Source organism: Labrus bergylta, chromosome 7 (assembly GCF_963930695.1).
Source record: "Labrus bergylta chromosome 7, fLabBer1.1, whole genome shotgun sequence".
NCBI lineage: Eukaryota > Metazoa > Chordata > Actinopteri > Labriformes > Labridae > Labrus > Labrus bergylta.
Window position 1 is genome coordinate 6791167 of NC_089201.1, and position 21320 is coordinate 6812486.

At 40.5% G+C, this 21320-nt stretch overlaps 1 protein-coding gene across 1 annotated transcript in view; it reads right to left on the bottom strand.

Moving 5' to 3' along the window:
- Window positions 1-21320, bottom strand: part of furinb (furin (paired basic amino acid cleaving enzyme) b) — a 92880-nt gene that overhangs the window by 18724 nt on the left and 52836 nt on the right. Inside the window, exons 4-6 of the mRNA XM_020641933.3 lie at window positions 13913-14008; window positions 12050-12178; window positions 11823-11899 (exon numbers count right to left, since the gene is read on the bottom strand). Coding sequence (XP_020497589.1) covers window positions 11823-11899; window positions 12050-12178; window positions 13913-14008 — 302 coding nt within the window. The remainder of the gene's footprint in view (window positions 1-11822; window positions 11900-12049; window positions 12179-13912; window positions 14009-21320) is intronic.

A 21320-nucleotide genomic window follows, 5' to 3' on the forward strand; every position in this document is an offset into this window, starting at 1 on the left:
GGGCGGCAGGATAAAGGCTGTTCCACTCAAAAAGAACCCAAGGAGAAAAATACACAAGACTGAAGCCACAGCCTTAAGTAAATCGACCTAACCTTGATGTTTTTGATGTACATACATTATTCACTCAGTTGCTTATTAATATATTCAACCAGTCTTGTGTTTCAGAGATCAGAGAGGCTCCCTACAGCGTGATATCGAGATGTCAAACACTTCACAAACAAACACACTCCGAGCCCCCTAAGAACCTGCTGTTTTAACCTCCGGTTAGATCTTTTAAATGCAAAGAAAAGTCTCAAATGAAACCTTTACTGCTCTGCATCTTTTCAGGCGAGGAGCTAATAGTTAATGAAATGGGTTCAATGTGTTTCCTTGACTCCTGGGGATAGAGCGCTGTGATCAGACGGTGAATAGATGGATCCCAAAGAGTGTTTGGCATTTAACACGGGTCATTAAGATCGTCTCCTGATTATAGTACCTGATTAGGAGGTGTACAGTTTCATGCCCCAGTCTGGGTCGTGCTGCGTTAACGTTATCTGAACAAAGCTAATTACACGGACAGCACTGTTTGAAAAGAGCCAAAAAAAATGACTTCCTCTCTGATCTCCCAACCTCCCCCCCCCCGACTAAAAGGCAGAGGACAAAGTCGTTTTCACAGGGTCAGAGCACAGCGACGTCTCCAGCTGGGATCCTGATTAAGACTCTGTGGAGCTCTGTGATATATTAGCCACCTGCTAATTCTCAGTTTAGTTCACTGTAAAAACATTTGAGCAGAGGATCACTGCTGCTTTATTCCTAAAGTCTTCTCCTTTTTAACGAGCTCAGAGTTCAGGACGTCAAAGAGCTAAAAGGAACAAAAAAAAAAAAAAACTCTAATGTGCAGTGGAATCCTGCCTCCTTAGAAATAGTTTATCACATGACGTGAGCTGTCAATAACTACAAGCATTAAAGTGATTCCTTAACAAATAATCATCATGCCTGACAGGGCTTATTTCTCACTGACAGATATGCCCTTATCCAAGGACCTTGGCACAACATATGGCACGGAGCAATACATCACGAAGGCAATTAAAATCTGATGATTGCTATCGAGAGGTTAAACCACATTGCTTTACAGCTAAGTGACTTATAAATGGCAGCAGTTGAGGGACACTTTACGGCTCCCTTATGAACAATTTTTGTACTCTGGGGTTAAATCAGGACTGATTATGTGGTGAGACAATTTTTCCAACTTTTATGTAGCACAAGCCGTTTTTGTAAGAAAGGCAGCTTCAACCATCATAATCACCTAATGAGGAATGATTACAATCCATCATACAATTGATCTAATCATTAATGAAACATGAAACGGTTGAAAGGGCTGGAGGCACAGTCCACAGTCTCAGTTATTCATATTCCAGATAAGTTGATGTCTGTTCGGCAGGACATCCCTGTCTGCATGTTAAGTGTTGAGGCCAGCTTTTAGTGGGGTTTATTCACAGCACGAAAGAGGAACAGGCCGGCCCACTCATTACATTTCGAGCTCACCACTGTGTGCCTGACAGTCTCCGACTGGCTTTGCTATACAGGCTCGTCCATACAAATCAGTCATGTTATTATGTGTTGAAACACTACAGCGTGGGTGCCGAATTGTGACTGTCAGTCATTTTAAGATAGAACAAAAAAAAAAAAAGCTATGAGAGCAATAGCCGTTCTGAGACTGACCGTGTTTAAGAATTATACCTTACAAGAGAAAAATACCAGTGAGAAGATTTTACTGCAAGATGCCAGGGAGAAAATCTGGGCATCAGTACTCAGGACAGAGCTGGCACAGTTTCACCAACAGCATGGTATTTATTCCCCTGTACCTGCGTTACATAGAAATACAAGTAGATGAGAACTGAATTTGAAGACATTAGTGCTTAATCTCTAATTTAATGTAGCAGCTTGTCATAAATGCACACTTATTTACTGAGCTATTTTTCTCCGTAATGAATCTGAACAATAATAACCACAACTTTAAATTTGCACTTGTTTGTTTTTATTTCACAATTGAGCTATTTGAGTAATACAGAGCAAACAAAATACTGATTTCTAATGGGAACATATTCTTACACCACCCCTTTCATACAACAGCCTGAATGCATTGCAGCCATCAACACTGGCCAAACACACACACACACACACACACACACACACACACACACACACACACACACACACACACACACACACACACACACACACACACACACACACACACACACACACACACACACACACACACACACACACACACACACACACACACACACACACACACACACACACACACACACACACACACACACACACACACACACACACACACACAAATTCAGTCAGCACTACGGCCGGCCAGATGGCTCAGCACACAATATAACATGCTTGCTCTGTGCAGAAATGTGCAGTTGAATTGCACTGCAAATAGCAGCATCAAGCATGACCTGTCAATAAGGAAATCACAAAGAAACAGCTCGCCTTACAGCATTGCCTTTGGGGGGAAAAAAAAGCTGCTGTGGAAAACAAATTGTTTTCTTTTTATCCTGATCTGATTGCCAACTCTTGGATTTAGCTGTAGTCAAAGCTTCAGCTTTAACAATCACTCCCATTATTTTGTAGCTATTATGGTGTGTTTGGGGGGGGGGGGGTGGGGGGGGGTGTCACCATTTGGGTGCAGTTATCTGCATTAACATGTAATAACTCATCTCCAGCATATAAAACAGGATTTTGTGCTCCAAACAGCACATAACCTCAGACCAAGAAGCTGTGGCCACAGATGTGATGCCAGGCAGCAACTCAGCCAGGCCGGGCAGAGTACACAGCCAGAGGCTTAGGAAGACATTTAAAGACAGGCCCCACACACACACACACACACACACACACACACACACACACACACACACACCAAGATAATGCTGAGTACCATCTGCATGTGCACGCTCATGTGTGTGTGTGTGTGTGTGCAAATGAGTGATTGGCCTGGATTGAATTCAGCTAACACAGCCAGACAGCTTAATATTTCCAGGGAGGCTCAGATGTGCCAGAGCAGACAAAGGGATTTCAGATGAAGCCACAATTTTATCTGTCAAATATCCGTGAAATTCAATGATTTCCAAGACACTTTACTGAATGCCTCCATTCTACATTAATCCTAAATTGATTTTCGAGATGTCAACAGTTGGAGGTTGGACAGAAGTGTTTGATTACTTTATACCAGAGACGTGGGACAACAACAAAACATTTTTAAAAAAACCCACAAACACAGTAAATAAATGTTCAGTATGTGAGACGGAGGATAGTCAAAACTACAGGCTTTTTCCCAGAAAAGAAGTAACAAAGCTTAAACAAAGTTTAGATGAAGGCCGCTAATCTGAAGACATTCTGTTTTCACAGACAAAGTGACCTCTCTTATCTAATCTGAAGGAGTGAAGGAACAGAATGAGGTTATGCTTTTATCTCTGCTCCTCTGCACAAGGCACCATATTTGGTCAAGTCATCGCTCTGACATTTACCTGAGAATGTAGATACCATGCCCAGCACCATCTTCCTGAACACGATGCAATGTAACCACAGACCGTACAGAGTCAACAAACAGTTCAGTATGTAGAGACATCCAACATAAAGATACTCAGATGTCCTTCAAAACAGAAACGTCTTATTGTAGGTGACACATATATCGAGCCCTATATTTGAACTTTGCTGTGTCGCCTGCAGGAGCTTAGATCAAGGCGCCGACCTTCTGATTGAGTCGTGTCCTGTCTTTCATTCACTGTGACGGACAGCAGATTTATACCCGAGTGTTTTTCATGTCTCTATTTGTCTCTATTCTCATGCTCTAAATCCACATCTATTTGCAGATCCGCAATCTGAAACTTGAAAGGGGTCTAAGTTCCATTAGGTTTAGGGACACAGATTAAAGACAAAAACAAAAATGTAATCAAGTTGTAGTTTTTCTAAGATTTATTTTGGGGCTTTTAATGCTTTAATGACAGGACAGTGGATAAAGTTGGAAATCAGGGAGAGAGAGCGAGAGAAAGAGAGAGAGAGAGAGAGAGAGAGTGAGTTTTAAATGTCATGCGAGAAAGGAGCCACAGGTCAGATTTGAACCCGAGCTGCCTCTGTACATGGGGCTTGTGAGCTAACCACTAAGCCACTGGTGCCCCAGTAAAATCAAGTTTTAACCCCTAATTTTGACCTAAATTTAAAAAAAATCCCCCCATTTCCCACAATGCAACTTAACCGCCTCATTCATTTATACTCTTCCGATTCCTTGATCCTATGAAAGGGGTTATAGGTTTTCTAAATCTGTAATTTTTATGCATGTAAATGTCTTGTTGAACTTGTAAAATCAAATAAAAACACTTAGTTCAAATAACTTGTGTGGTATAGAGAAATATTTTGTGTGTGTGTCTACGTTCAGAATCATTTTTGATCCAGATGTTTTGTGTCTTTTAAAGCAAAATGTGATGGAACAACATCATTTTAATTTCTTCATTTATTTTACTTTGTTTTGGTCTTTTTGTGCCTTTAATGAAGAGATAGGACAGTGGATAGAGTTGGAAATCAGAGAGAGAGAGCAGGGAATGACATGTGGGAAAGGAGCCACAGGCTGGACTTGAACCTGGGCCTTTTTTGCTTTTATCTGTTCAATCATTTACATCATCTATTACCTCAGGTCGTACAGATTCTAGCAGTGTGACGCTTTTGAAGTCGCTTCACAGCCATTTCTGTGACACAGTTCTTAAGGTTAACATCTATTTTTTGGGTCTTTCTTTGTTCACATCTTCAGCCTATAACACTAAATCAGGGACATAAAAAACAACAACTATATAAAGCTCCTCCTCAGCCACCGACACACACTGATATTTGAACCGGCTGAGTCTTCCTCTTTGTGATGAGTAAACAGTGGGTGTTACTATTCATGGATATGAAGGAGAAGCACATTATAACTCTATGCCGACATGGCAAACCTTCACATACGCTAAATAAAACTGCGATGTGTAATCAACCACTGAGGCATTGAGTAAACAATTGATATATGACTGTGAACACACATAAACTTTCATTAAGTGTTTGGGTTGTTTTGTCGGGAGCTTGTGTGTTTATATATGCAGCACCACGTGTGACTGATGTCTAACCCCTTGCTCGGTTTAACTTTTGGATCCGTGTGTTGGCATTGCTTTGTTGGTTGATATCTGTTTTTAGAGGGTCTGAATGGGGTCTACGCACTCCGGCTGCCAAAAGGATTAGGCTATTTTCTACTCGGCTCAGCTCGACTGTGGCCGCAGGCAGGTCTGTTCAAATGGTTACACTGGAGTGTGAAGTGGATGTCTCGCCATTGTGTAGCTGAACACAACAGTGCTGTCTACAGCCTGGTGAAGAAGATCATCTTTCAGATCTCAGTGTGAGGAAACATACAACATAAAAGTAATAACTCATGACACTGATACCTATATGCAATTTATATCCTTTGGACATTGAGGGGAAAAAAATAACTTTAACAAAAGGAGGGACATAAATCTAAGTGCCTTTTATACTCTGAGGCAGAACAGTAACAGCTGTGCTTCTCCCTGAATAAAATCTATTATCGCTGTGCTATATGGAGCACCATGGCAGGAGATGAAATAAACTTTTTTAGTAGGGCCATTGTGTTTGAAAGGAAAGGACCATTACTCAATGATAAGGTATGTGAAAAAAGTGATAAAATGAAAACAAAGATCCACAGTGAATCAGAATGAGTTACTGAAAACAAACAAGAAAAAAGCCTGTCAAACAAAGTGTTGTAGACAAGACTGCACTGACCAAGACATACCAGAGACCAGAGTGCTCAGAGACCGAGACAAGACCAAGACATTTTGGGATTTAGACCGAGTCTAAACCAAGACCAAGGCAGGAGGAGACCGTGACAAGACCAAGACCATAAACATTGCAGTTGTAAGTTATTCTTAGTTTTAGAAAGGGGCGTTTTTTTCTTCTCCTAATCACAGTAATGACTTGAGAAAGAATCAGTGGTGGTCTTGATTTAAAATCTGGAGTCCGCTCAGTCCGAGACTGATACAAGACCGAGTTAAAATGCTTGCGATTTGGAGACGAGACCGAGAACTTAACTTGACCGATCTTAAGACCAACACCAATCTCGAGCACTACAACACTAGTCAAATGACAAAACATTTTTAAGTCATGTAAAATCAAAAAAAGACTCAACACCACCTGGAATATCTTTACACACCAGCCTTAACTTCCTTTTCAACAGTTTACTATCAACAGGGGAGGATAATAAACTGAGACCATCAGAAGTAACTAATTCGGGGTTAAGTGTTTTGCCCAAGGACATATCGGAAGTTGCAGTAGCTGAGTATCGTACCCTCGACCTTCCCGTTGAGAGACAACGACTCTACCAACTGAGCCACAGCCGCCCCAATAATACTAATCAGCTAACAGTTATCAGTTAATTACAGAATGGGGTTTGGTCAACTCCAATAACCGTGGGATTGCCTCTTGGAATTGTTTGGAAAACTGCAGCTTTCAATCATTTTCTCTTGTAAAAATTATTCAGAGGAAACCAGGCAACGAGCCAGAGGAATCAGGATAGAAGAGTGAGGTCTCTGCCAACATCACCTCTGAAAAGGGTGCCAGGCTGTGTAGAATATAAACAAGCCATCCCCAGCAGAATAAACAAGAGGAGGGGAAGCCGAATCACATTATTCAGGCCTGACAAAGAGTGGCAGCTTTGTAAACAATAATTGATAAACTTTGTATAAACAGGAGGAAGTTATCTGCAGCATACGATGGCCAGAGTAAATAGAGAGATGTGTTTGTCTGCAGGTTCTTCACTCCTCTCTTGTTTTCTTGTTGTTCGTTCTCTGCTCACATTGCACACAGGCATCTTTAACAGGCTTTTTTTCAAACTGTCAGGCTTTGGCCTAAGAATGATGAATGAAGTCTTTTAAAAGGGCGCACAGAAGTTTCCATTTTCTAAAGTATGTTCACTTTGTACTTCAGAGTTTACTTGTTGGGTGGTTTTATTTTCAACCTCAGGATGTGATTCCTTAACCACACAAAGTGCTGCACTGGCTACAATCGGTCTGTTTCAAAAGCTCTTCTTCAACCACTGATGAGAAAAGTGACTAATTTTCTTGCAAAGATCATACTTGGAGTGACAGCAAGAATGTGGGAGTTGGAGAATTGTCTATTCCACTGAAATGTTTCATCCACAAAGTCAAGGCATCAAAGGTGAGACCTGCTGTGTCAAACACGGTAACAGAGGCGCTGAAGCAGACGGCGCAGGAGGAAGCTGTCCTCTTTGATGTGTGCTCTCCTTCAGTCCAACTTGTCCCATATCACACCCTTGATGGCTCAGGTTTATTACCTCCATACAAACTAAGATATACATGCTGTGCATGTACAGCTGGGCTGTGGATTTGCAAAGCCCAGGACAGGCGTTGTCTTTTGAATTTACATATTTAATTAGGCAGCGTTTCAGGCCTCAGAGGCCTCTTGTCTGGCAGAGTTTGGCCCCTTCTAACCCCTCCTTGATCGTTTTCATTTTTCTAGTGTTGCAAACAAACTCAAATTTGAAAAGAGATTTCATTAATTTAAGCGAAGTATAAAAAATACTCCAACGTCAAACAGTTGAAATGTGTTGACAATAAGAAACATTCCACTTCCAGAGTCAGTTTCCCGTCGTATATTGATGTAGGCTACAGGGGATGAAGGGCTTTATTATGTGTAGTTCACAGAATTCTTTGCTATTGTAACTTATTTCTTTATGTTTTATTCATTTTATTTTATTGAGGTACATCAAATCACCACTACCTTGCATTTACATTTATCTGTAACTTTTTTAACTAAAACATAGAAAAAAAACACAAAAATAGGCAGCCTTGTATTTAGATCTAAGGTCAAGAATTGTAATAATACAGATGAATATTTCCCCTAGACTGCTGTATTTCCAACTTACCATTCCTAAAAAAAAAATGATAAAAAAAGAAGTAATGAATATAAATAAATAAATAAACAAATATATAAATGAAATAAAAACTCTGGGATAAGATGATCTCTACATGGAGTGGTTACACCCAAAACATTTTTGAGCATTATACATTTACAAATGGACTAATACAAGGTTGGTATGGAAAACTCAAATATCTACAGCAGAACTCAGAGCAGTAATCAAGCGGTGTGACAAAGACAATAATGCAAAGTGGAAAGATACTGAGATGACAGTAGCAGCCATGTTAGAAAAATATTAAAGTGAAGGTACGGCAAGATTCAACAGACCCGTTCATACAAACTGAATATTTGATTCAATATAATGAAACATATACATGTACATAACTGTTACTGTTGAGATTTGTTGCCTATGATGAGTTTGAGTGACCAGAACTTCAGAAATTGGGAGACAGAGTGGATCACAGCAACGTGCACAATAACTAAGAATGGAAAAATAAAATGTTTTTGTGGGGCTGAAGGAGAGATCCGGACTAGAGTATGAACCATTTTCTCGATATCAGCAGTTGAGGGATTATTTAGTTAAAGAAATCCAAAACTAAAAAGGCTTACAGACTTACACTGGGAAAAGTTTGAAAACAATCTCAGTGCTCTACCACACTTCAAGAGAATGTATAGCTTCCTCGACTACAGTATGCACCTTAAGGATAAGTGGGAGAGGGAAGTTAATAGTGAAATAACAACAGAATAATCAACATGTGTGGTACAACACCACGACAGATTTAAGGACATTGAGAGAGTGATGCAGGAAAAATCTAAATCTAATGTTGGCGGTTATGTTAGTAGTGAGGCAAACCATTTGCTCTTTGGGAAAATGTATACTATAATAAAATACAATGAAAATGGGATATGCAAAACCAACAGAATGGAACGTTATGTACCATGGAAATATAAATGATCGTGTGATTGATAATGATACATACTTAACTAAGATATTATTATTTACATGCAAGAAGACAATAGCAAGAAACTTTATCAAGACTGAGAGAAGACATGTTTAGTAGAAAATGAAAAGCAATGGATCATTTATGACACATTGAATAAAATGTATCCAAATCAAAGTGTTCAACTTCTTCATCATTTCAGGGCTTCACCTAACTCTTTCACAAGGGGTTCATGCCTGATGATGATGTAATAAGCTCTCCAGAATGAAATGAAACCCTGGACTCTTCTGCAGCCTCAGAGGCAGGCTTATTACATTTTTCTTCTCCCGTCTATTTCTGCTGAAGAAGCACTTTTATGGTCAGAGAAACAAACAGCCAAGTGCCACCAAGGGCAAAGCAATTCGGTAGGACGAGGGAAGCAGCGCCACCACATCAAAAAAAGCCACCACGTCTCCTCCTTCAGGTTCCAAACCCTTGAGTTTGAGTCACTCTGGTATTCAGGTGTTAATGGGTTGGTTTGGGCTGAAGGTTACAGTCCTGTGCAGCACACACTCCTGATCATTTCTAATAAAGGCTGTCACTATCCAACGTTAACGTGGAGGCCTGTGGATCTCTATTAATGGACCCCTGTGAAAAGTGCCTTTGCTAATAGCTCTCTACAGAGAAGTAAGGCCGTGGTTATTATAGAAAACTTAAAGAAAAGAAAAGCAATCACCACACCAATGATCTTAATTAAACTAAATCAACTCAACATTTGCACAGCAGTATGTAGATCTGACATAGTATGCTTACAACTATACCTGAATAATGGACTCATTACATTTAAATCTGAGGTGATTCATTCAGAAATATTTGACTTATAAAATGTAATGTATAATGTATTCCATTGTGTTACAAGTTTGTATTGTATTTAAATCCCCAAAGAATCAGATCCAATACAGTTTGATTTTGAATATAAACATCATAAGAATTTGCTCTTCTGTATAAATATATTTGGAGGAATGTCACATTTATTATAAAGATCAGTATCCTATAATGTTATGGCACTGCCCTCTTGTCACTATTTGAGTTTTCTTCAGTAATATTTCATACTGTTCTGCTCCACTGTCAGGCTGTGGACGGGAGATGAAATCATTCGTGCTCTGAGCCTGCCCTCTGCATCCACAATACACCGAAACAATCAGATGAAAAAAACAGGAAACCAAGGTCAAACATGTCATGATGATGCACAAATGGATTACGTGTTTCGCCAGACTGCACCACCCTTCAACAAAATCTTCCTGAAGCTGTCAACTGGAGAGTACAGATCATCTGGAAAATTCAAGAGCTGAGAATTCAAAAATCAGCCTTGCGTGTCATCTGTACAAATGAACTGGCCTTCACGGCGATGGAAAACGCCCGCCTCCGACTCCCATTGCTTTTTGTTGTCCTATGAATATATTCATATAATCTTATTGTGAGGGGGTTGTGTGCATTACTCGCTGTCAGCATGTATTACTCTGTGATGATTTACATAACTCATTGGATATCATTTTTCCACAGGTCAATTCAAACAGCGCAGCACCAGGCTGTGTGGACACACACTTGCTTTTCATTGCATGCCAAAAAATTGATCCAGTCCCAGGTAATTGCTTTGCCAATTCCACTGACATGAGTAGAAAAGTGTGAGAGTGCAAATTTGTGCACTCAGTCGTTCTGTTACATGTGTGTCTGTACTGTATGTTTGTGTGAGTGAGTGAGTGTGGCTTTCCAAGGTAAAAGCCTGCTTCGGCTGGGGAGTAGAAGTAAACCAGAGGCTGGGAGTAATCCCCTCCAGTAGTGCTTTGTTCCATCAGCAGGACAGAGTGGGATCTACATTACACTGGCAGGAGGAGCCGGGGTCGCTCCGCATGGCTGCTCGAGCTTTCGGCAAGGACGAGGAACAAGGCTGCTGCTCAGAAACCTGCTGATGCTAACCTCTTTAAAGATAAGTAAACACTGCAGATTAAAAGATGGCATTAAGATGATGACAGGAAATGTAAAGCTATCTATACAACAAATGCAGCTTAACAACTGTGCAGAAATGCTCCAGTTCTCACATAATACTTCCTACGATCTCATGAAAATGTGTTCGACTTATTTAGCTTGCTTCCTCTTACTAACTGGAAGCGGATGCTTTGATTTGAAAGCCAAACAAAGAACAACAAACAGCAAGCAGCTGTAGAAAAAAAGAGAGATTTGTGACAAATCCTGCAGTGTCTTTCAGAAGCAAGACGAAGCTTCTCATCTGCTCCAGCAGGACTGGACTAATGCAGAGGACCATGGTGTATGGAGGAATGGGTAGGGGTGGGGTAGGATTGGTCCCTCGCAAGAGCTTTAGTGTTCCATCATTAAATCTGGGTGACCACGTTTAATGCGATCAACAAACACTGGAAGGGAAGAGCAGGAACCTCTGAGGGCAAGTAAACAAGTATTGTGTTCACAACAAATAGGTGCTATAGTGGCTGTGGAGCTGCACAGACTGGACCTTGAAAAGCAGCTACATAAGCACGACTTGTTTACTAATACAAGAGAAAAAAAGAAAGAAGAGTAATCGTCTTTGGAAAATACCTGCACCAGTGCTTTTAAACTTTGGACAGTTGGTTTGTGTTGCAATTGTGTCAACACTAGCAGCAATAGCCGTTTTATAATTGGGGCTTTCTCACCAGTATCATTTTATGTGAGGTTTCCATTTACATGAGGCTCTTTCAGAATCAAAACACAAGAGTGAACAAGGTTTAATATATATACACACACACACACACACACACACACACACACACACACACACACACACACACACACACACACACACACACACACACACACACACACACACACACACACACACACACACATACATATATCTGAGGCACAGTGCCAATTAATTACCTGTTCTCATTGCGCTGCGTGTATCGCGGTTGGGGGTCTGCATCTCCATCATTAACATCGTAGCTGGCCTCAGGGTCCTGAGAGAGACATGAGAAACAGTTTACACACACGTTATGTTATATTAACTCTCTCTTCAAGCACTGGCTTAACTTAGTTGCCAATATTCTTTGAAGATTTTGTGGACCTGAATGAAAGGGCTTCTTTTACTTTTTTTTTTTTTGACTTACATAATTGTCGATGAGGTCAGGATGGTCTTTCTCGATGCCATCGTCCAGAATAGTCACCACTACACCTCTTCCCGTGTAGCCTTGTGCCCAGGCTACCTTGGTATTCAGGTCTTGATGTGTTGGTGTGGACTGGAAGAGACACAGTGCTTTCGTTTAGCTGTCAATCTGCTGTGACTGACACTTCAAAGGCGAAGAGAAAAGGTGAGAACAGCTGAAATAATCCCCAAAGACCTTTTACTCATTGCAAAATGTCATGTTCATAGAGAAAATGAAAAATGCTCTCTTCCCTAATAAACAGCACAACATAAAAGAGAAAAGCAGAGGTGAATCATGGACACTAAGAATTCAGTTTTAATGAACTAATGAGGTATCCTTCTGTAGGTACGCTGTCAGAAAGATGACAGACAACATGTTGCAGGGCAGAAATCTTTGATGAGAGGCATTTGTCCCTCTTGCAGAGGCAGAGTCAAAGGGGAAGTAAAGAACGATAGCATATTGAGTGACAAAGCAAGAATTGGATGAATAAAGGAACATTTGAACAGTTCAGGTATTCAGAGAAGGGATTGCTCGAGGTGAAAGAGATAGGTTCAGATAAACAGGTGTGATGGAGAATGGAAAGACTTCACAGACAACTTTATCTACTCCCCTGTTTCCTACCGAGCTTCTGCCACAGGGCAAAACTCCTGCATGTGCACTTCTGTAAAGATGCTGGGATGCTAAGTTGAGTGACTCAAATTCCTGACTGTCACTTTTGAACTGGCATAGGTGGTATTCAACATTTTTTTTCAGTAGCTATTTAGCACAAAGGATGTACTAAGTAATACAAAGTAAATGTCCTCTGCTTACAATAAAAAGGGTTTAACAAAAAGAGAAGAATTTAAGTACTGATGGCTGATGCTTTAGACCAAACCATGTTTGTTTGTTTTTTTCATTCAGTGCTCAGTAGGCTATGTTAAGTTGGAGAAAAAAGGTTCAACTTGTCAGAAGATTAGAAGAGTTTCACGTTGAATGGCAGAGCTGGCTTCGCTACTTCTATTCACTGGTGATTTATGTCTGGGAGAGTCAAGGTTGTCATTAATCTGTTGCAGTGACAGAGTTTCTGTGCATATAAAGAAGAAAAACAGGGAGATTAAGGCAAATTGAAGCATTTTATAGAAAAAGCTTTGAATAACGACACTGACACAGTGCCAGGACCATTTGCTATCAATGTTTAACAGGTGATACAGCTTGGAAGTGAAAGTACCCCCTGACTTTTGATTCTACATTAAACACAACATCCTTGGATGTATTGTGTTAGACGATTCACCTTGTGTTGGTGGTGAAGCCGATGTAACCATGTCCAAAAGACAGCAAATTCAATTTATGCTTATCTCACTGACCATAATGGAATGTATATCTTGTGCCACTGCGCTAACGAATACGTCTTTCAATCAGGTATCATCACAAGTCTCTTCAGAGCTGCAATTACACTACAATGCTGTAGTCTTCAGCCAGGGCTGAACGAGACAACCTTGAGATTAAATGATATAATCTTTTTAATCAAGAACAAAAAATAATAAAAATAATGACAGTCAAAATCTCACACTTTATTAAGGGAAGAAAATATTTGGCAAGTCTTTTATGGGGGCAACTCACATACTCAGCTCTGCTGCTTATCTCACAATGCATGTTCCTTACAAATGTGGCACCATTTAACAGTAAGATTAATTGCCAATAAGCATTGTTCCAACAAAGAAATAATCTACCAAACACAAACGTCCTTACTTTTTGTGCGATGTTTATATATAAAACACTGAATGTTTTACATTCTGACTGTATATTCAGTGATGAAAGACTACTGAAAGATAAGAAACTATCACATACCAGGTACCACTGCTTGGGGAAATCAGGGTCTGTTGGCTCCGTGTAGACATCCCTCTTCTTCCTTTTTTTCACCACCTGCTGCTCCGTCCACAGGACCTGGGGTGCACAGACATACAGACAGATAGACACATGTTACAATGTTCCAATTAAAAATCACATCAATCTGCTGTGAAGTCTCCTAAAAGACAGTAATATGCAGACTTGGTTAACAACTACAACCACATACCCAGAATTTTATTTTTGTTTGATAAACTCCATCCTTAATCCCATTACTGCTCCTGCTGCGGCCCCTTCTCTAGCTACATACATTTTTTAAACTTCTTTCTCAATCAAAATAAGGAAATAAGATCTTTCATCCAATTAGACTCAGAATCTTCAGTAACAAACCAGTCCTACCAGTCACTTCCAGCAGTTTCAACCGATGACATCATCTGAACTGTACGAAGTGTTTTCAGTTTTTGCCACACTGTCCCCTATTATTTTAGTTGTAATCAATAGCTCATAAAAATGGCATTGTCCCTTATTCTTTCAAGTATGGAATTGTCAATCCATTACTCATGAAAACAAGTCTTGACCCCAGTGACCACAATAATTCAACGCTCATCTCTAAATGACCTTTGATCCCTAAGATTTTGGAAAAAGTAGTTTCATCTCAGATCTCGGCCTACCTTTACCCTATCAATATCCTTGACAAATTTTAGTCTGGAATTAGAACTGATCCCAGTACAGAATCTTCCCTGCTCAAAGTTTACAATGACATCCTACTCTCTGTTGACCCCAGTTATTGTGCTAAACTTGTCCTGCTCCATCTAAGAGCAGCTTTGGACACCATGACATTCTTTTTAATTTACATTTATTGTATTATTATTATTATTATTATTATTATTATGTCTCATCAATGTCTGTTGTAAAGCACTTTGGTTCAAGTCCTGTTGTTATTAAATGTGTTACAGTATATTTAATAAAGTGAGTGACTTGACAATTGAATTTAGCAGAAGCTCTCATCCAAAGCGACATCCATCTGAGAGGATTTAAACACAAGCTAGGATCTAGGTGGACGCAACATCAATAATCCCAACAAACAGCTTCATGTTCGATTGGACACGTGATGGACGGCGGTGCACAGAGGCAGTAAGCAGGGTCTATAGAAAATATTTTTAGAGTTATATGTTTGGGCCATTTTTGCCTTTTATTTGATAAGACAGCTGAACATAGACAGGAAATGTTGGGAGGAGAGGGTGGGGGGTGACATGCAGCAAAAGGCAGAAAGTCTGATTATGACGTGGACTATAGCCTCTGTGCATGGGGCACGTGACAGAACCTCGAGGCTATCCAGGGTTTCAAAAAGATTTATTTTTTAATCATCAACAACAACAACATCGGCAGCTTTGTTAATATCATCATCACCAGCAGCATCAACATCGTTAAGTGTGTAGATGTTCATGTAACTGCTGGGTCTTTAGCTCTTTAAAGTGGACATGGACTCTCTAGAACAAATGGAGCTTGGTTATTCATTCCACCACAGGGGGACTACAGAAGAGAAGAGTCTAGCTATAGAGACGTAGGGCCCTGTTGTGAAGGTAGGACCAGGCTCCTTTCATTGTCAGAGCAAACTGGGTTTTGAAATCGAAGTGAGCAGCAACTGGAAGTTGGTTGGGGGAAACAACAAAGTGACATGCTGTTTTGGATGGGCTGAAGACCAGTCGTTCTGCTTGCAGGGAGACCTGCTAGTAAGGAGTAGCAGTAGTCATTGTGTGACACAACAAGAGCCTGTACCAGGACTTACATACACAGAGACACATCCCCACGCACAACGAGAAAGGGCATAGTTTGAACAATGACATTCACATGATATTAAGTTGTTACAAATGTTCTAATTCCAGACGCTGTTGCCATATCCTAGTGACTGCAGATGCAGAAAACATGGCCCCAGCTGTGTTCAAAAAGTAATAACTTGAGAGAGAGGCAGAGATGTGCAGCAAATCTAATTCATCTCATTCCTGAGATGCAGAGGGGATGTGGCTTTACTGTACTGTGTGCTGGAGTAGGGGCCTTTGAAGTCCTGGAGGCTGCTGGGATACGTACAGGATTGTAATGGTGACACTAATTGCGAATATCACACATAGTTAATGTCATTTAAAAGTTTTGTTTCTTAAGTTGAAGAAAATAAATTCCAACCAAGCATCCTTGCCAAAAGCCACATAATAAAAATCATTCCTGTATGCGTGTCAGCTTTCCAGTAAGATGAGTGTGCACTAAGCTTTCCCCTGTTCTTCTTTCTATCTCTTTTTGGACAGGTACTTAAGCGCAGTGAGCATGATTGATAGTAAAATCACCCAACACTGTGTTTGAATAATTAAACACCAAAATATTTAAGGGAAAAAAAACAGTTTGGGCTTCTACTGTGTCACTGGCCAACAAATGTAAAGAAATAGGTGCTAAATGCTTCTTTCATTTCCACGTCTTTAATAACTGAGACTTTGTTACACAGGATGAGTAAAATCAGATAGGCTTTGTCCCGCCTCCTCAGAGCTGCTGTGAAGAATACTAAGAAAGACCACTCTAACACAAACACATGTCTGCTGCTCATTTAAGACGACATCTAGATTGTAGGCTGTGAAGTTCACGAGCTCGACATTAATGTTTAACTACTCTGTCTGCAGATGAAGAAGGTGAAGTAGATGGTTAAATAGACTTGAGCTTATAAAGTGCTTCTCTAGTTTTCTGAATACTCAAAGTGCTTTTTACATCTCAGGTCACACCTACCCATTCACACCACATTCTCACACTGATGGCAGAGCTTTCTATGTAAAGTGTCTATCAGTATTAACTCATCCCATTTATACACATGCACATGCCAGAACACAGAAGTGGGAGTGAAAAGGGGTTAAGAGTCCTGTGGCTCCAGGAGCTGGGGATCAAACCCCCAACCTTTCAATTGAAGGACGGCCGTCTCTACCACTGAGCCACAGCTGCCCCCTACTTTAAACTCTTTGTCGAGTAAACATGCGTTCATGTTTCAATGAAATGAAAACCAGTTGTTTAGATTTTGTTTTCTACAGCAGATAGAGCAAAGTCTGTTTTTTTGTATTCTTGTGCGTGTTAAATGCATCCTTGTTTGAGTTGTGTCTTACACAAGTTCCACTTTTGTGTGAAGAACACCTGAGCCAAGTGTGCCTTAACCTAACAACTTCAGATTCTGAAAGTACAACTTGTTATTCAAGTATTTTGTCATTTCAAAAGTGTTTTTTTTTTTCTTCCTTCTGCTTTTTGCTGTCAGAGCTGTTTGTGGTGAGGATTTTCTCCGTGCTTGATTTCATGATTATGTGATCTGGCAAGGCGCCTGTCCAGAATATATACACATCCAGCTGGTGAAGCTCCCAACCTTGTGTTAAAACTTTGCCTCAGAGAATGAAGCCATTAACCTTATGCAAGTGACCCTAGACTAATTAACATTTATCTCATTCCAGTACATTTATAAGTGCACAAGGCTGACCTCATTGCACTGCTGCACACTGTGCAACAAATTATTATCAGAGCAAATTACAACTGGAAGCACGGACCAGGCCATGATCTATGTAAAGCCATCTACTGTAGGAATCAAAATCTAAAAAATACAGCCAAGTAATGCAAATGGTTTATTATAAGCACATTTAACCATTTATATTGAGCTTTCTTATACAATATCACGAGAAAAACGGACATTCACGGTGGAATACTCGATGAAACCTGTTTAATTATGACAAATTGTGGGATATCATGTGCACATGAATAAAAATGTAAATGCAACATAATATCCAGGTCACCAACTCCCTACGGCTCAGTAGAACAAGGTTTAGTCAATAACCCTGTAAAGAGCAAGTCAGTGATAAAGAACAAATAACCCAACAGAGAAGCAGTATAAGCATTGGCCCCGAGGTCTGGATGAGGAGAAAGAGCGGCCGAAAACAACCTCAATATCGCAATCATGAGACGAGAAGAACTTTTGCACATGGTCTAGGTCAGTAATCCACTGGAGTAATAAACGATTTGTTCCATCTCTTGCACAGTGTCCTGAGGGCCTTCCTGTCTGATGACTAAGAAGAGGCCGTGCTGGTATTGTTTGTGATGCAGAGAGAGAGAATGGTAGAGGGGAAAGCCTGCGCTTTGATCTTCTAATCTGTGTTTCTAGTGTATGGGAAAAAAGAAGAAGTTTGTGGCAGACCAAAACCAACAGAGAATTCTTTTGTCTTTGTAATCCAAAAGCATTTAATCGTTATAGTTCTGTGTTACATACGTGCCGCTCCATTTGCAAAAGAGACACAGAAAACCCTGCATGAGCACAAGCAGGGGAGGAAATGGACAGGTAATTCAAGATATGTGACATATGGCCCACAATAAAGATAATATTCAGCGAGTCTGTGTTGACTGATATATTGCAAGACAATCGTATAATGACGCCACGTTATCTGATTAAATGGAGAATCTAAAAGACCCCCTAAAAAATCCTGTAAGGGTGTAGGATTTGGTGACATTATCCTGATGTTTTCTTCTTCTGTTCACTTTATTTACGTCATGAGTGCTTAAGATGCAACGATTCTGTGCACAATTCTTTCAAGGTCTGACCTGCTGATTCAGTTTTGGGCTGAAATAAAACATTTTAACTTTTCCTTGATGGAAAGCCAAATATGCTCATAATAAACTCTGACTGTTAATTAACTGTTTATTAAAAATATCTTCTTTAAAACTACACCAGCGACATGACCATCTCTCAATCTCATGTAACTCTCTTCAGCTGCATTCTCTTAGACTCCTGAAGGAATTATACATTTCCCATCAAGTTAATTCAAGTGGTGTCTATTTTTTGAGGCGATCCCTTGTAGTCTCTCATGACAGCCTAGATGCAAAGCAAAATCTGGAAGAGGTACTTTTGGGGAACAAAAGGGAAAGGGTCTTTGTTTAATCATCTCATGTCCAAACTGCCGACATGTTATCTTGTCAATTGTGAGGCTTTTTGTGTTTGTGTCACTGAGCACATGGCACTAAAGGTGAATCTCCTGTGAGTAATCTAAAATCAGCACAGAATCTGAGATTTGTGAGCAGATTCCAGGGTCACAGATCACAGCCATCCAGTCGATCAGTGCACATCTAAAAAGAAAAGCGCCACCAAGAGGAGTAATGAAGTTGTGATATGGTGAGTCAAATTCCAAGGGAATTTCGTTCAGTGTCATATCTTTCATTGTAAAAAACTTGCAAACTGTACCTATTTCTAGGTCATTACATTGTTATCATAAAGAAGTGTTCCAAACCAAGAGCTCAGGACCCCAAAGAGAGCCTGCAAGAATCACTTGAGGGGCCTCTAGATGATGGTGTTTTATTCATTTTAACAAATATTCGTATCTTTGATTAAATATTTGATTATTAGAATCCCCTTTCAGTCTTCAGCTAAACAAAATTTACGGGCACAAGTAGTGCATCAAATCCGCTGCTGAAAATAATCCCAAACAACCCCATTTTCGCCTGTCCTTCCTTTGACTCATATTCAAACATTGTGAGCTGAAAACTGAATGCTGATACGCAATGTAAGTCAGAAAATATTGAGAGATAAACTAGTGCATTGTTAAATTATTATTTTTTTTTTTTGGAGGGGATTTGTTGACAAAAGCAAAAATATAGAAAATCACAAGCTTTTCACAGCAAAGCCACCGCAGAGAAAAGGCACATTGGACTCCCGCAGCCAGAGACAAACCCGGGTGCAAAAACTGCAAGAGAGAGGGATCAAGAGAAAGATGTTGGGTTTAGTCCCTCTGAAACCCAGCATGCAGTAAGCTGCCTTACACCGTGGTTTTATACAAAACAAACAGCAGCCACCCCAAAACAAATCGATTCCTTCCCTCATAGAGAAGGCCGTGTGGGGTGTGGAGGAGAGATGACAAACAGTCCTCACGAGCATAATGGTAAAAGCGTATGCAGCTGCCAATGTCGCCATGCCACTGTGTGATTATTCAAAGGGTCTGGTGATAAGCAGCATGTAAGAAATAACAGAGTAGAGGCAAACACACAATGGAGGAAATGTTTGAGACGGCAGCAGGATTACAGAGAGGAAACACTGTAACGAGCTCAAGCATAGCAATGACTAATCCAAATCTAACCATTATGTACTCACTGTCTTTTCAAATCTGTTTCCTTTCAACCAGGTGGAGCGGAACCTTTCCTTTACCCTTTTCCAGGGATCAGCTGATCTCACACACACACATGAATATACCAATACACATTAATAAACACATGTAAACACAAACCCACTCACTTGTGCTGCGGTGGGTTTTGGCAGTGGCCACGCTTAGCCTGAGGTTCGGACTGTTTTCTGGTTGTGTGGGTGGGAAGGTAACCTGGGGACAAACTGTTGCTCCTTAGCCAGAAACCTGCTGCCCTGAATAGCTGCTGGTTCATGCACGGCGTTAGCTTAAACTCTATACTGAGATGATCCTGTGAGATGGAATCTCTTTGGTCGAACATGTCTTTATCTTCCTGGCTCTGCTGCGAGAGTTTTAGATTTCAATTCAAGATGCTTTTTTTCTTCTCTCATTCAGATTGGCAAACAGCCTACAGTATTAAATATATACTCAATCTAGCACACAGTAAATCTCTCCTTCCCATTTTCCAGATTGATTGTGGTCCTTGCCAGCCCCTAATCGTGAGAACATCAACTTTCTACTGACTTCTTCTCATTAGTTTAGTTGTCCTGCATCGTGTCCCTCAACAAAGCATACAACTCTAATCTCCACTATAGCACAGCATTAATTCCCCTTCTTCTGCAAAAAGGCAAAATCCCTGCCTCTGTCGCTGCTTGTACTAAATCCTATTAGTTGTAGATGTTGGAGCTCTCGAAACAAATAATTTAACAATTTGAGTGCCATAGTTCCATGTGTGCGCCCAGAAAGACACCTGAACCTGTACAGTTATGATCTCAGAGCTTGTTAATGTCCATTTATGCTGACCCCTGACACCACTGGCCGTAGTGAGTGTCACCATGTCTCACTAATGATGACTTGAGCCTTCAGCGACTGTCAGACCACATCAGTCCTCACTAAGCCAGTTGGATTTGGGCTGGAGAAAAGCAAGAGAAAGTCGTTGGGCTGGACTTGACAGTCCTACCTCTCTAAAAGATTGCCCCAGTCTGTTCTCACCTTGTAACTGCCCTCGTTTTAGCACCAGTCAGGTACCTCTTAAGAAGATTTTAAATAGCAGCAATTACCAGCGCTGCCTCCAGTGTTTCCAATGTAAACATTTCAGTAGAGTGCTGCTGAGTCAGGGGGCAGCGGGAGTGAAGAAGAGGATGCACAGTTATTTGCTTCGGCTGCTGCCTGGGTTTTTTTTTTTTTTTTTTTTTTTCTAAACGTTTCTACCTCTGAGATATGTTTACTTTTAA